We start from the raw sequence: 16433 nt of genomic DNA, 5'->3' as shown, positions 1-16433 counted from the left end.
TGTGTGAAGTGATGAAAATGTGAAGAGGGTTTCTAATTCTTCTCTCTTTTTGTTCACTCCAAAATCTGAAAATCTCTCCCCCTTTTACCCTTAAACCCGCGGCCTATATAGACTCCAACGGCATTCACAACCTTTTCTTTCAATTTCAAATGAGACATGAAATTAATGCTCATCAATTTCTCATTATTTCCTCAACAAAACTGATTTGCATTGACTAAGGAGTCATAACCCCCAAATCATTACCACAAATTAAGCACAACCAAGTCAAACAAGTCTTCCCTCATTCCTTCCTCATGGGATTCGGCCATGGCACCATGCTTGGCCTCCAAGCAACTCAAACTCATTCATCTTGGGATCATTGACCTTATAAAAATTATATCCTAGCCCTTAAGTACCATTATCACTTCCATATTAATAATACTTCACACTACAAAGCATCAAGGAAATTCACAAATCATAAGCAAGACACATTTTATCATTTATTCTAAAATAAATAATTTTATTCATCAAAGTAGGGTCTTACAATACCCCACCCCCCCTTAAAAATAGTTTCGCCCTCGAAACTTAAGGGTTTACAAACAAATCGGGATGTGACTCCCGCATCTTATTCTCTAGTTCCCATGTAGCATCGCCTGTCGCTTGATTCCAAACGACCTTCACCAAGGACACCTCTTTGTTCCTTAAACGCTTCGTGCTCCTGTCGACGATCTTGATGGGTGGCATCACCATCGTCAGATCTTCCTTTAGCTGAATGTCGTCAGGTTCAAGAACATGAGAATCATCAGCCATGTACTTCCGCAACTGTGACACATGAAGTACATCATGGATATTGGATAGGAAAGGCGGCAACGCAATCCAATATGACACTGGCCCAACTCGTTCTGCTATCTGGTACGGTCCAATGAACTTTGGAGTAAGCTTCTTAGACTTGATCGCTCTTCCGACACCAGTCATCGGGGTAACCCGCAAGAAGACATGATCTCCCGCTTGAAATTCCAGCTCTTTTCTTCGATTGTCAGCGTAACTCTTCTGACGACTCTGCGAGATCCTCATCTTTTCTTGAATTCGCTTTACTCCTTCGATGGTTTGCTGAACCCGCTCGGGTCCAATCACTAAGTTCTCCCCATCTTAATGCCAGCACAAAGGCGTCTGACACCTCCGACCATACAAAGCTTCATAAGGTGCCATCCCGATGCTCGTATGAAAGCTGTTGTTGTAGGTGAACTCAATCGGCGACAACAACTCATCCCAGCTTCCTTTATGATCTAGCACACAAGCTCTTAGCAAATCCTCCAAGGATTGAATAGTCCTTTTGGTTTTCCCATCCGTCTTTGGATGATAAGCGGAACTCAATCTCAGCTTGGTTCCCAAAGCTTGTTGCAAAGCTCCCTAGAAACGTGAGGTAAACCTCGGGTCTCTGTCCGACACAATGCTAGATGGTACCCCATGCAGACGTACAATCTCTGCAATGTAGATTTCTGCTAGTCTCTCCACCTTGTAGTTCAGATTTATCGGCACGAAGTGAGCGGTCTTCGTCAGTCGATCAACCACTGCCCAAATTGCATCAAATATTCTTTGTGTTAGGGGTAACGCCGTCACGAAGTCCATAGAGATGCTATCCCATTTCCACTCTGGAACTTCCAACGACTGTAGTTTTCCTGCTGGCTTCTGATGTTCCACCTTAGCCTTCTGACAAGTGTAAGACCCAAGTTTTTAAGCTTAGAATAAGTGGAAGAGATTTCCATTTACGATTAGGCTTGATGTATCGTGAAGGAAAAACCTGAACAAGATTTTATCGGATGAAATAAATTTATGAAGGAGAAAGTTCAGGAAAAGTCTAAGGATTGCATCAAAGTCGATATCAGTTATAGCACGATTATTATACGCTTAAACCTAGGGCAGAAACCCTAGTAAATAGTTTGTTTATGCTTAAAGTCACGATGGAAACTAATTCCAAAAATCTTCAGAGAAATGTTAGAACTTCTCTTAATCCATATATAACAAGCGTTTCGAGGCGAAACTCTAGGATCTACGAACGTCCGATTCCAATCATCGGAAGTTTGCCGAAACTAAATCCCTGATAGTTCAGAAACCCTAGAATCAACCGACAATGAAGACTTTTTCTATTCGGAGCTTCAAATGAAGATTCCACACGCGTACACCCATTTCTCTTGATGATTTCAATCTTTCTTCAGAAGGAAGTTTTCTATTCCGACATTCAATGCAAAAAGTAACTTATCGGGTAAAATAGTTTTACACCGACTTTGCATTAGTCACCTAAAATACCAGGAAACCTCTGTTGAGTTTTGGATTTATGTCGCCAAAACCTATCTTAGAATTCACGGAGAATGAAGCCGGAAAAATCAGATTCGCGAAACTTTCATTTTCCCGCGTTTTTTCAACCTCTATATATAGCATTAAAAACAAGCCTCGAAAACCAAAAATCATACTGATATTTCTTTGAAGAATTAGAAGATTCAGCGGGGATAATATCGTGTCTAAAATACGTTGGAATCAGTAGGAAGAAATCGGAATCACTCTTATATTCTTTTTTTAACTCTATGAGTTAAATCCTCCGATATCTAAACAAATCTGTACCGATTTACAAAATATCTTCTCAAAATATCTTTGATAAATATCTATTCATCCTTATCCGATCTTTGATAAATATCTACTCATTTCTTGGTTCATGGATCATTTTAATTTGTTCAAAGTGATCATAATTTATATTTTACTGTTTCATAAAGTTCCTCATAATTTTTAGTATAGTTATATATCCATTATCTATTTTTCTCTTAACTTTGTGAGCTAAATTCTTCAGTGTCTAAATCAATTTATACCAGTTTACAAATATCTTTCCTAAATATCTAAACCTCCTTATCCTCCCTCACTCACTCTGTCGACATCTCTCTCTCTCATTACACTTTTTCTTCATTTCTTCCTTGACCCATTTCCTACTTCTTCTTCTATATATATTATGTCCCTTCTCCTTTTCTTTCTACTTCTTCTTCTATTATTCTCCAAAAGCTGCAGCACACACACCCTTTCTATTTTCTTCCCACCACCATCGTGCATCCCTCACTCTCAATGGAACCAGCACCATGCCTTCTCATTCCTCTCATCATCAACGTTTTTTTCTCCACCATGACTGACCCTTTCTTCCTCTTTGTGCAGAACCCACACACATCAATCTTCTCATCACCAAGCTTCTTTTCTTTTCTGCTGCCAACACCCACATCATTTTGTTCTTCACCAAAATCACCATGCCATATATCCTTTTCACCTTCAACCAAGTAGCACCATACTCCCTGTTCTTCTTCACGTTCAGCACCCACACATCACCATCCACTTCACTTCATCATCATCTCATACACCATCACCAATTTCCTCTCCTTTGCTGTCCACGCACACCATGTTTCTTCTTCCTCATCACCGTTCTTTCTTTTCTCTCATGGTGGCAACCAAGAACTCACACCACCATGGATCATTGTCTCCACCCAAAACAGAACAGCAGCCATCATCACAAGCTTCTTTCTCCATGGCCACAAACGAGAACGCCACGACCACCACCTCACCATCACGCGAGCCACACCGCCACGCACCACCTTCCACGCGAGCCACCACCTCTGGTTCAAGGTCGCAAGCAACAACCACCAACCGAGAGCACCATGGCGAGCTCCATGAACAAGAACAGAGGAAGCATGACGTGAAAATAGAGCATAACGACGCGCCGACGTCGCCGACATCGCAAACTTCGACCTTCGATTCCGGTGTACTCGGACCTCCGTTCACAGCGAGGTTAGTACCGTTGGAACCCTTGCGGTGTCCACCACAAAACCCATATTCCGGATTGTCGTTCCGTCGCCGTCGACCGCCGCTGCTGCCGCCTTTGGGAGCTTTTTCCGATCAACTCCGGTGACCGATGAAAAAACGGAGGATACTGCTACGATCCTTGCCGTGAGGAGAGCAAAACCCTATTTTCAATTTCGTATTTGGGTCATTTTATTCGACGACCCCGACAACCACCGTCGACCTTCGGCTGAACTTTCTGGGCAAACCGTCGACTCTTTGGGGAAACGGACAGCGCCGTTGAGTTTCTGGCCGCGAAAAGATGAAGGAACAACCTTCCTTTGTGTCTCCGGTGACAGTTCCTCCGTCAACCCCGTGAGCCGCAACTTTCTCTGGCGACTCTTTGCCGACAAGTTTCAGAAACTTGATTTTCGTACGATGAACGGAAGCACCCTGCATCGAAGCTACACAATGGAAGGAATCGAGCCGACGCAGGCAAACAAAGATGTAATCGGATCAGAGTTGCACCTTAGTATGGAAATTGGCTAAGGTGAGGGCTTCTCACTGAATCTCTAGTTAATTCTTAGGGTCGATGCTTTCGACATTGTTTACTGTTTATGCACTGGATTGTGTGTGATTGGAAAATGTTTTCTGAGGCTTCGGCTGACAATGTAGATGATTCATCTACTGAATGTTTTTGAGATTGACTTATATGCTATGTGCTATGTGGGTAATCTAGGATGTGTGGTGCATGCCTTATATGCTAAGTGCTAGGTGGTTATTGCTTAATATGTTGATATATGACATGTTGATTGGCTGTGATGATCTAATTATGCTTTTGCAAAGAAATCTGAGATTCTGAATGGTGAGAATAGCGGGCAGGTCATGCCGATTTTATTTTGTGAGTTTTGAGAAAGTTTGATAGGACGAATGAGATTCGGACCTTGTTATGATGTGTATGGATCGAGACATTCTCTGGAGTCATTTGGGGATTTGGAGATCCCGAGAACTTATAGGATTTGCGATAAGTCTAAAAGGATAGTATTTTGTAAAGAAAACTCATAAGACATTAAACAACCTCTAAATCTTTAATTAATGATAATAAACTCGAAAGGAAGGCGTGGAAGTCAAATCTTAGTTTTGGAAAACGAGAAGTGTCGTCGGATCCCAGTATTGAGAAAGTTGAGAGGCTTCGAGTATGTAGATGTTGTGGTGTTGTTGGAGCAGCGTTTGTTGTTGTGCTGTTGGAGCAGCTATGTTGTTGGGCTATCCTGGGGATATGTCCGGGAAACCGTTAGTTTCCGAGAGTGTGATACTCTGTGCTCGTTGAGCAGTTTTGACCATCGGATTGAGATGAGTCGGATGATTTGGAGATCATCATGAGTTACATGTGTTTTGTTGTGAAGAAGTGTCTTTTGTCGCAGAATCGACTTTACCTTAGGGTAAGCTTTTAGAGACATTAATTTAGCTAGAACACGTGGCGACGTGTCGAGTGAGATTCGGAGACGTTGTTTGACTAATCATCTTGCATTCATGCAACATTAATGAGGTATTAACACAGGACGTACTCTGGACCTCGTCGGTTTCCAAAATGGTCATAAGACCCGGAATGCCGTGTAAGAGCGTTTGTAGACGACTCTTGTAGCAGACCGAAATGGCAGACCTACGGGTTTACTGCTGATCTGGCTACCTTGGTTTGGTGTAAGAGACACGCGGGCAGAAATGGTCCCACCGTTGCTGGTGCTAGGATTGACCCGTTGATGTCCATCCCAGAGGCACGCGAGCGGAAATGGTCCCACCGTTGCTGGTGCTAGGATTGACTCGTTGTTGTCCATACCTTTGTTTGGTGTAAGAGGCACGCGGGCAGAAATGGTCCCACCGTTGCTGGTGCTAGGATTGATCCGTTTGATGTCCATCCGTTTCCGGAATGCATTTGGTTAACTGGGTTAACCGTCATTTGCAGGTCATGCAACATGCATACTAATTTAGTTGGCGAATGTGATTGTTATTTGTTAATCCTATTTGGAACATGCTAAATGTTATCGTTGTTGTTTATGTTATTGTGGAATGTGCAACCCTAGGAATGTTATCTTTAGCTATAAGCCTAAGCGGCTATTCTCTTATCTATATCTATTGGTGGTATTATTTACATAATTCTTTGGAGTTGACCCTCGCGTCTTCTGTGTGTGCTTTGGCGGACAAACGCCCTTTGTCAGATGTCTTTGGCGGGCTGGTTCACGACGGTTCACCCTTCGGGGAGAACTAGAGTTGGGATGCTGGAACAGGAGCGCATCGCGATAGCGAGCGGAGGACGGAGGATGTACCTAGACTTGGTCGTTCTGGATTCAGATTCGGACGACGATCACGCTAGCATGTAGGAATGAGTGTTAGTGTGAGCTCCTCGAGATGGGATTAGTGTAGGAGTAGAGTCTTAGCTCTGAACATCATTTGTTTCTTTGGGGACAGGGTAGTTTCCCACCTATAGCTTTTTGTGTGGTTTCCCTACGGGAATCACAGAGAGTTGGTTGGACTTAGGAGGTCTTATTTTCAGGCCATTGGGTCAGCTTATTCTCAGTTTTGAGGGATAGTGTTGCGGACACTTACCTTTACATTTGGTTTGTACATATTGCCTACGGGCGCTACACTTTTCTTTCCGTCACTGGAGGTTGCTCGTGACGAGGTTGCTACTTACAGCGAAGGCTGTTTATATATTGTATATTAGTTTTATTACTTTTCGCATTTGGGTTTTATTTAATTCAGTCTTGTCTTAGTTATTATCGGAAAAAAAAATATACACGTTTTTCCGCATTAAGTTTATTGTTGGTTACTAAAGTGACGCCACCGAAATCGGGGTGTTACAACAAGTCAAGCATTTCGACACATACTCGGCTACTTGCTTCTTCATCCCAGGCCACCAGAAATGAAGTTTCAGGTCTTGGTACATCTTGTTCATCCCCAGATGAATGCTCAACCTGCTCTTGTGACCTTCATCCAAGATCAACCTCCTCATAGCTGCGTTATTGGGTACACAAACTCGTCCCTTGCAACGCAGTATGTTATCGTTTCCGATAGCGAACTCCGGTGCCTTCCCTTGAGTAACTAGTTTGCGCCACTCAAGTAATCCTTCATCGGTCTCTTGCTTCGATTTGATCTCATCCAAGAGCCCACTCGACACCGTCACCATCCCGAAACTAAGCTTCCCTGGAGCTATCTTCACATCCAAACTCAGATCTCAGAACGCCTCCAGCAGTTCTAACTCCTTGACCATCAACGAGGATACATGCATAGCCTTTCGACTAAGAGCGTCAGCTACAACATTGGTTTTCCCCGGATGATACTGTAGGTCAAACTCGTAGTCCTGCAGGAATTCCATCCACCTTCGTTGCCTCATGTTCAGATCTTTCTGATCGAACAATTACTTCAGACTCTTGTGATCATTGTAGATCGTGAATGTACTACCATACAGGTAATGTCTCCAAATCTTGAGAGCATACACTATAGCAGCCAATTCCAAATCATGCGTAGGATAGTTCTTCTCGTGAATCTTCAGTTGTCGCGAAGCATAAGCAATCACTTTCTTCTCTTGCATCATTACACAACCCAACCCATTATGTGAAGCGTCACAATAAACGTCGTATGGTTCTCCTTCCTTGGGTAAGGCTAGTAATGGTGCAGTAGTCAGTCTCTTCTTCATTTCCTGGAAACTCTCTTCACACTTCTCCGTCCATGCAAAAGGTTGATTATTCTTAGTCAACTGAGTCAACGGTAAAGTCAACTTTGCATAATCCTTCACAAAGCGTCTATAGTAGCCAGCAAGCCCAACAAAACTCCTGATGTCGCTTGCTGTCTTAGGTTGTTCCCAAGACAAGATCGATTCAATTTTGCTGGGGTCAACAGCCACACCCTGACTTGATATGACATGACCAAGGAATTTCACTTCTTCCATCCAGAATTCACACTTCGAACCATTAGCATATAGCTCCTTCCCTCGCAATACTCCTAGCACTTGACGCAAATGCTCTTCGTGTTCTTCCTTACTCTTCGAGTAAATCAAAATATCGTCAATGAACACCACCACGAACTTGTCCAGGAATGGCCTGAACACTCTGTTCATGTAGTCCATAGACACTGCGGGTGCATTTGTAACTCCAAACGGAATCACGAGATACTCATAATGCCCGTATCGAGTTCTAAATGCGGTCTTCTGTATGTCAGCCTCCTTGACACGGATCTGGTGATATCCTGACTTCAGGTCTACCTTCGAGAAAACAACAGCTCCCCGAAGTTGATCCATCAAATCATCTATCCGAGGCATCGGGTAACGATTCTTCACTGTCACCTTGTTGAGTTGTCGGTAATCCACACACAATCTGGACCTTCCGTCCTTCTTCTTCACCAACAACACCGGTGCTTCCCATGGCGACACACATGGTCGGATAAATCCTTTGGAAGAGAGATCCTCCAACTGTTTTGCTAACTCCGCCAACTTTGCTGGTGCCATCCGATAAGGCGCCATTGATATTGGTCTTGTACCGGGCACAATATCAATAGAGAACTCTGTTTCTCTTACTGGCGGTAATCTAGGCACATCATCTGGAAATACATCCACAAAGTCTTGCACCACCAAAATGCTGCGTACGTCGCCGTCGTCCTTCGCCTCAGCTACGATAGAGTTCACGAATGCTGGTGAACCCTTTCCCAAATCGTACGAATTCAAGTAATCCGTAACACCAGAATCCGGAAAGACTACGGCCTTATTAGCACAATCCAACAGAACGTGATATTGTGCCAACCAGTCCATTCCTAGAATCACATCGAGCTCTTTAAGCCCCTAACAGACGAGGTTCGCAAGGAACTCCTGATCCTCATAAATCAACGGGCATTGCAAGCATGTCGTGCGCGTAACTAATCGATAATCAATCTCAAGTATCACGGCAATGATACTAACTTCTAACAATCTCACAGCTAAGCAAACATCTTAGCAAACAAGTCTACCCAAATCTCACCGCGAAGCTTGAAAACACCTTTATCAAAACCAAAACACAACTAGTTCGGAAACACGTAAGCCCAAAACCCTTAATGCTTTGCTTCTCAACCGGAGCTCTGATACCACAGTGTAACGCCCCGATTTCTCGAGTGTCACACAGTAAACCAAACATCACCATTTTCGTAAAGAATTTTCGCCGTTCAATTATTAATCTTGTTTTAATGACAAAATTTCATTTATTGCGAAACTCTTGAAACTTACGAAATAAATTTTGCGAAATAAATAAGAAATGCATTACTGAATAAAATGACTCGAAATTAAAAGAAACCATAATTCAAGTACATAAATTAAACCCTGGGCTAAGGCCCTACATCAAATGAAATCCCTGAAAATAAAGACTGATAAATGATAGTTCAACACTACGAAACACTCAACCCCCAGCATGGCAACATCAGTCACTCGTCGAGCCAACCGCACTGTCTCGGGCGCTTCTTCACAGGAGCCCTGACCTCTGGTGCAGCTCCATGTCCCTCCGTCTCGACATCCCCAGGTGCATCAGCTACTGCATCGTACCGTGGAGCAAAGTCCTCCATAGGCTCAGCAGGAACTGGAAGGGACTCTAGAGGTGGAGTTGGAAAGTCGCCAATGTGTGCCCACCAATCTGGTGCCCCGAACGCCCGTGAAGAAACTTCCCCTCCTGCAACCCTCTGTGGAGAGTTCGAGCAAGAACCCTCATCTCCTTCATGCAAGAAGCGACATGATGCGAAGGGCATCTTGACTTTGCCCCACTCCATGATCTGTGTCTCGACGACGTTCCCGTGCCGGTCACGTCCCGTGATCGTAGCGCTGCCGACATAGAGGTGACGTACCTTGGCAGAGTCTGTCTGCCAGGCGTTGTCCTTATGCTGATCATGTAAGTCTATCGTCCACGAGACCACTGCATTTTTTACCTTCACCATATGCCCCCCCCCCCCAGAATAACACATAAACAAATAACAGGGTCAGATCTCATATTCTCATATAAACATTCACATAATCATGTAACGCTCATAAATAACAAGGTATAATAAGCATAGTTTTTAGGTTATATATCAGCCAGTCACCTAAGTTCAGTTAGGCTAGCGACCTCACCATTCACACAACCACCTCAACACCAATGGCCATATTTACGATCATCCGCAGATGAACAATTCTCAGAGGTGACACACCGTACAACCCTCAATCATGTGGGGGGACACACCGTCCGCCCACAGAATCACAAGGTGACCGCAGTCAACAAAATCACGTGGGGACACACCGTACAACCCACAAAACACCCTCGCGTGCAAGTAACCGTTTGTCTCTAACGGTACCATCGTTCTCATGGTCCATAGTCCTCACTAGACCTATGTCCCAATTACATCACATTTTACTTGCAAGCGATTTAGTCGCAATTCTCTTTGTTAGGGCTCTAATAGTCAACCTAGAGTCTTAACATCTTCACAAAGCTTATACAATTTAATCACAATAATAACCACAGCACCAAAAGGAATTACAGCTAGATGAGCGACCTTATGGCAATAACCAAGTTAAGCATATATAAGCTATACTAAGCACTTAGTCATGTTCTCATGTATAGCAATACTTCAGTTATGGAAACTTCATAAACCAAGCCAACACATAAACTTGTACTTGATATGGAAGTAAGAAAACTTGCCGACAACCACAAAAATGGTTCAGCCGAACCCTAAAGGGCTCTAGTGTTTTTCAAAAGCTCTTCCTTCCTTCCAAATCAACCTCACAAGCCTAAGTCGAGCCATCAACAATAAGCAATTATTCACTAAAATTCCAGAACTGATCATGTTCCAATCTCATGTTATAATCATGTGAAAAACCTAAACAAGCTTAGCATAATTTCATGGATTTCATGCATAAGATTTAGGGTCATCCTCTAAACAGCAACATACTGAATCAAGGCATCATTTAAGCATCACAAAATAGTGAAATACTCAGTAGCAATCAGCAGCAAACAATGGCTCCAAAGAGCCAAAGAAAACCCACCAAAACCCAGAGTTTGGGCACGGCCGAGAGCACCATTGCTCTAGGGTTTGCTCCTTTTTTTTTGAAAAATTTGTTGGCCATCCTCTAGGCCATTTTCCAGCAACAAATCATCAACCTAAACATCATCATTCTCAGCCCTAAGCATACAATTCAGTACAGAATTCGTTCTAGGCACTAATCATGGCAAAACTAGTCAAATAAGCAACTAGCATGGTATCAACTTGTATCAAATTTGGGGCTGCAAATTTCAAAGTCTTACACATGCATCCTACCCTCATCCAATCATACATTCTAAACCAAACTAAGATCAGATCATAGCCATGAGAACCAAGGAATTCATCATCATGTAAAGACCTAGACTCTACCCACTAGATCCACCCCTTACCTTCTTCTTCTTCTTCTTCTTCTTCTTCTTCTCTCTCTCTCTCTCTCTCTCACTCTCTCTTTCTTTCTTTCTTTCTTTTGCTGAATGTGTGAAGTGATGAAAATGTGAAGAGGGTTTCTAATTCTTCTCTCTTTTTGTTCACTCCAAAATCTGAAAATCTCTCCCCCTTTTACCCTCAAACCCGCGGCCTATATAGACTCCAAGGGCATTCACAACCTTTTCTTTCAATTTCAAATGAGACATGAAATTAATGCTCATCAATTTCTCATTATTCCCTCAACAAAACTGATTTGCATTGACTAAGGAGTCATAACCCCCAAATCATTACCACAAATTAAGCACAACCAAGTCAAACAAGTCTTCCCTTATTCCTTCCTCATGGGATTCGGCCATGGCACCATGCTTGGCCTCCAAGCAACTCAAACTCATTCATCTTGGGATCATTGACCTTATAAAAATTATATCCTAGCCCTTAAATACCATTATCACTTCCATATTAATAATACTTCACACTACAAAGCATCAAGGAAATTCACAAATCATAAGCAAGACACATTTTATCATTTATTCTAAAATAAATAATTTTATTCATCAAAGTAGGGTCTTACATCACCTACTCGCCTTAATCAAGTTCTTTGCTTGTTGGTTTTTAGTCATTCTTGAGTGGTTCACTATGATTTTATGCTTGATTTGGCTGTCAAACTTTAAGTGCTACAGTCTTTAATAAGTCACAATCTTGATACGTTATTGGGCTAAAAGATTACTATTTTGATTGGTACAGTGTATTTGAATTGACTCTTACCCCTTACAAGAGGTTGGAAACACTACTACAGAAAAGGCTTTTCGCCACGGTTCCGCACGCCCTTTCGCCACGGTTTAACTGTGGCGATAGCGTGCGTGGCAATTGCTCAATTGCCACGGTTCACCCTTGAACCGTGGCTATTGATTCGCCTATTACCACAGTTCGTAAAGGGTAACCATGGCAATAGGATCCACATATTGCCACGGTTACGCACTTAACCGTGGCAATAGAGTCCACATATTGCCACGGTTACGCCCTTAACAGTGGCAATATGTGGCCACATATTGCCACGGTTAAGTAACCGTGGCAATAGAGGCATATTGCCAAAGACAACTACCCAATTGCAGCTAATTGCAGCCACCAAATTTCATAAAAAGTAACTGAGAGTCTGAGACTAATTGCAGCCACCAAATTTCAAATAAAGTAACCTCAATAATGTAGCAGCTAAAGGAAATGAAAAATAATATACTAGTAAAAAAATTGAATAGAAAAAATGTCCTCTACTTCACTAATTACGTCTATTTACATATCATTCGAAGACTTTGCTACCTTTCTATGAACAGAAAAAGCAAACATAAGCTTACATAGCTGATCAAAGACCCAAAAGGAGAGTTGCCATGCTTGATTAATCAAAGAGGAAGGAAAACTCAAAAAAAGTATGAAACCACATTGATTCTTCTCAATATCTGATGATCTGCATACACGGTAAAAAAATATTAGAACTTTACATTTTAGGATAAAATAGAGAGAGAGAATAACATAGGATAAACTCACCACCAATAAATAGGCCCTAGAAGTCCTTCAAAATAATCATCCCCCAATCTCTGCAACTTCTTTTTGTTTGAATCACTTTGTTTTTAAGATCATGTGCCTCTACCTGAAGTCACCATCCATATATGAAAACCATGAACACCCAAGCTAGATAGATAGGTTTATGTTCTGACAAAATCAAAGAAAACACAGATAACAAACCTTGGAGAAAAATCCATTAAAACTAGAACATGTGCCATTTAGACAAATCTATAATATCTGGAACCAGACTCACAATATCATGCTTTAATGAGAAACCAAGCTCTGTGCTTCCTTCACTGGCTTCCTTTACCAATGCATGCTTCTAAATAGTGGTTGCAGTTGTGTCCATTGCATCTTCAATTCACAAAATGAAAGCATAAATAATCCCCAAGTATATAAACAACTAAGAGAGAAGATAGCAAAACCATCTTTAATAACTTCTGTATAACTACTATACGTGGATTTATAAACAATGCAAAGGCAAAGACAAAGGGCTTGGGTGCATGTAGCAGCCCCTCTTTCATGCATAACAATCACCAATGCCATGCAGGGGAACTCTAATCCCCCAAAAGAAACAAAGGAAACGAAAAGAACTTGGCCCTTTCACAAAAAACAGGTCTGGGAGAACCTATTCAACTCGCGAAACATGTTTTACAGAAGTAGATCATTTACCACTCAACTTGCGAAACATGCATTATGAAATTCCATAGAATATAATGACAGAAAAAGGCAATTTTGCCAAGACTATTATTCCTGCACCTGATCCTAGCAGAAGTTCAGAGACTCCTTCCATATGAGCTCCTTTATATCTTCTTCGTCAAGAGTTGCCTGCTCGAAATCAAAAATTAAAGGAGATGGGCAACTGGGTTCCTCGTTGATCTCATGAAGACTTGCCTTATAAGGGTGATTCAGTAACCTTGGATGAAATCAGCTTCTGAAAATATAGAAACTAAATTGATCAAAGTGATGAAAACTGAAAACCCAGATGAGAAAAATAAGAGGCATGCGTTAGAACTCACAAAGAATAGGAAAAAGAGTAATTTACAAATCAGGAAAATGAAAAGCTAATCTATTAAAAAAAAAGGAATGACACAATGCCACCATTTCTAAACATATGAAATGCAGCATGCACTTTATGACGATTGAAATAAAACGAATTTCACTTTAATGAAGCAATGGCAGAATATTCTCTAAAGTGGCTTTCCTTCTGAAGTATTTATTTATGGATGAATAAAAACATACCAGAAAGATTACATTGTTTCTTGGTGAGCGAGTCTTCAGACAACCCTGTGTTAACATGGCCAATCCTCTCACCAAGTGCAAGAAGTTCCTAGTCAAACCCATCATCAAAGTAATTTAAGATGTTTCAAAGTACATAACAACAATAATTGTAGCACTACAAACGATTGTAAGATGAATAATAACCTCATAGCTCATGTTATCTACGCCCATCCTCATGTCTCTGTGATGGTCAAGAATATTCCTAGAACCATACAGCGATGCTCGCTCAAACGAAGTAGAAGAAGTTAAACTTTTTGTTGCTTATTTTCTCAAAGCGTCCATGGACCTGTGCTTTCTATTCTTACACTTGCACGCATAATAGGTGTAGAATAGAAACTCACAAACCAAATACAAAATGAAATCAGATGTCATTTAAGAACCTCAATAAAAGAGCATGCTACAAATAGAGAAGGGAGAGATAATGGCTCACCTTATTCACCGTCCATTGCCATGCTCTGAATGAAAAAATGATAAATGATGAAATCAAACTCTGAATTCATAACATAAATCAAAACGAAGGAGAAAATCAAATGGCACAGTATGTAAGCTCCAAGAAATAAAGTCACGAACAAACTAAAATTGAAATTACAATGTGAACTAACCTTTTGACCATTGAGTGAGAGCGTGACGACGAGGTGGTGGCTGGCCATGGCCATAACGGAGAAGGGTGATGCGAGGGTGTTAGGCGGAGCTTCTCGCAACTCGCGCGCAAACACACAGAAAAATTAAATGTTTTTCCATCTGAAATTTCAACTTAAGATCACAAAATTCATAAAATTGAAACACACAGAAATCAGAATCAACCTGGTCACTAACTCTACTTGATTCCAATCACAAAAAAAAAAAATAGATATTACTAACTAAGTATATCACAAATCACAAGCCTTACAAAAACCCTATATTCCACTGTAAATGATTATCATGATTGAAATGCAAAATTCGTAGAGGTTATTAGTCAAAGAGAGAAAAGAAGGACCTCATAGTCATTTCTGTGAGTACCAGGGACGTCAAGAGCTTCAACATCGAAGGAATCAACTCGAGGACCAGTGCGAATGAGTCTCTGCTCGGTGGTGCCATCATCCTCCTCGTCGGAATCAAGCAGCTGCACAGGAGCACCGTTTCGTCGGCCTCTCAATCTCAAATCAGCGTCAAAGTCCTCAATATCCGACGCATCCTCATCTTCTTCCTGGTAAACCCACCTTGATTCCGTGGAGTCCATCGAGTACCCGCGCTCGCCATTGATCTCACCTCTCTCCTCATCCATCAAATCTGGATTGATTCGATTCTACACGGACAGGAACCGAGAACAGGGGGACGTGAGAGGAAAGGACTTCGGTGGAAGGGAAGGAGGAACCAGATCCGCGAGTGGATGAGAAGATCCCGTCAAAATACTCCTTTCATCTTTCAGGAACAAGCGGCGCCGGTGGGAGAGAGGGAACGGGTCGATGGAGAGTGGGAGGGAAGGACAGGGAAACGAGAGAGGGACGTGAACAGATCGGAGCTTCGTTGGAACATGTCGATGGAGTGTGGAGAGTGGGATAGAGCGTGGGAGGGAGAGGGTTTGCACAGCTTTAGGGTTTTCTTCTGAAAAAAGTTGGAGAGTGTGTCTATTGTCACGGTCCCTAGAAAAAAATAATAAAATATTGTACTCTATTGCCACGGTTCCGCTTATAACCGTGATAATTGAGCTTTTGCCACGGTTTCGCCTATAACCGTGGCAATTGGGGCGTGACAAAATGTCATTTCTGTAGTAAATTAAGTTGAAAATCAAGTGGTTTTCATTTTCCTTCTTTCATATAAAGCTGGATATGCTCTCCTCTATACTTCGTACATGATGATTCTTAGTTATTTTCCTCTATTTTAGTCTATGTTTATAAGAGGGAAATCATGCTTTACATTTCCGATTTCGTGGAATATTTGGGACACGTGTTTATTTCCGCTTTGATGTTGGATCTAATTGCATTTGGGGGTATATTGGGGTCAATGAGTTTCAGTTTGAAGTGTTCTCCACATGCATGCTACCACATGTTTGATAAATTCTCTATGCGAGCTCAAAAGAAATTAAGGGAAGTATGATAGCAATTTATGCTTTGTGTGCTGATAGAATGCCTCTTGCGGCATATTTCCATTGGTTAAATGAAAAATTGAATGCTTATTTTAACTGTTTTCCTAATTTAACACTTGAGTTCAATATTGTTATTTTGAGATCCATTTGTTGTGCTCTGTGTTTTGGTTTTCTAAAAGGTGTTGTTAAACCTCAATGACCTGCATGTGGTAATAACTTATTAGTTCACATGAAATTATTAGATATGTTTCTGCATTCCAATTCATAATAATATGGATATGTGGTGTACAAT

The 16433-nt window shown here is 41.7% G+C and overlaps 2 protein-coding genes across 8 annotated transcripts; both read right to left on the bottom strand.

Moving 5' to 3' along the window:
• Nucleotides 1–400: 400 nt before the first annotated feature.
• On the bottom strand, nucleotides 401–954 carry LOC130744522 (uncharacterized). The gene is made up of 2 exons (XM_057596697.1): nucleotides 670–954; nucleotides 401–427 (listed from the first exon to the last, which is right to left on the bottom strand). Exons 1-2 carry the CDS (start codon nucleotides 952–954, stop codon nucleotides 401–403), a joined length of 312 nt encoding a protein of 103 aa, XP_057452680.1.
• Nucleotides 955–12448: 11494 nt separating this feature from the next.
• Nucleotides 12449–15706, bottom strand: LOC130745290 (potassium transporter 7-like). 7 transcript variants are annotated; one of them, XR_009021646.1, is made up of 8 exons: nucleotides 15053–15185; nucleotides 14679–14817; nucleotides 14221–14531; nucleotides 14038–14125; nucleotides 13555–13729; nucleotides 12976–13149; nucleotides 12778–12880; nucleotides 12449–12697 (listed from the first exon to the last, which is right to left on the bottom strand). XR_009021646.1 is itself a non-coding variant. In XM_057597463.1 (2 exons), the coding sequence occupies exons 1-2, from the start codon at nucleotides 15338–15340 to the stop codon at nucleotides 14758–14760; spliced, it is 360 nt and encodes a 119-aa protein (XP_057453446.1). In that variant the 5' UTR covers nucleotides 15341–15706; the 3' UTR covers nucleotides 14573–14757. The 7 variants fall into 7 exon arrangements, 1 of the variants encoding a protein (XP_057453446.1); XR_009021647.1 differs by lacking the exon at nucleotides 15053–15185 and having other exon boundaries at nucleotides 14221–14412; nucleotides 14507–14566; nucleotides 14679–15020; XR_009021645.1 differs by lacking the exon at nucleotides 15053–15185 and having other exon boundaries at nucleotides 14221–14412; nucleotides 14507–14531; nucleotides 14679–15020.
• Between the last annotated feature and the right edge of the window lie 727 nt (nucleotides 15707–16433).

Source organism: Lotus japonicus, chromosome 3 (genome assembly GCF_012489685.1).
Source record: "Lotus japonicus ecotype B-129 chromosome 3, LjGifu_v1.2".
NCBI lineage: Eukaryota > Viridiplantae > Streptophyta > Magnoliopsida > Fabales > Fabaceae > Lotus > Lotus japonicus.
This window is presented reverse-complemented; position numbering and strand designations above follow the sequence as displayed.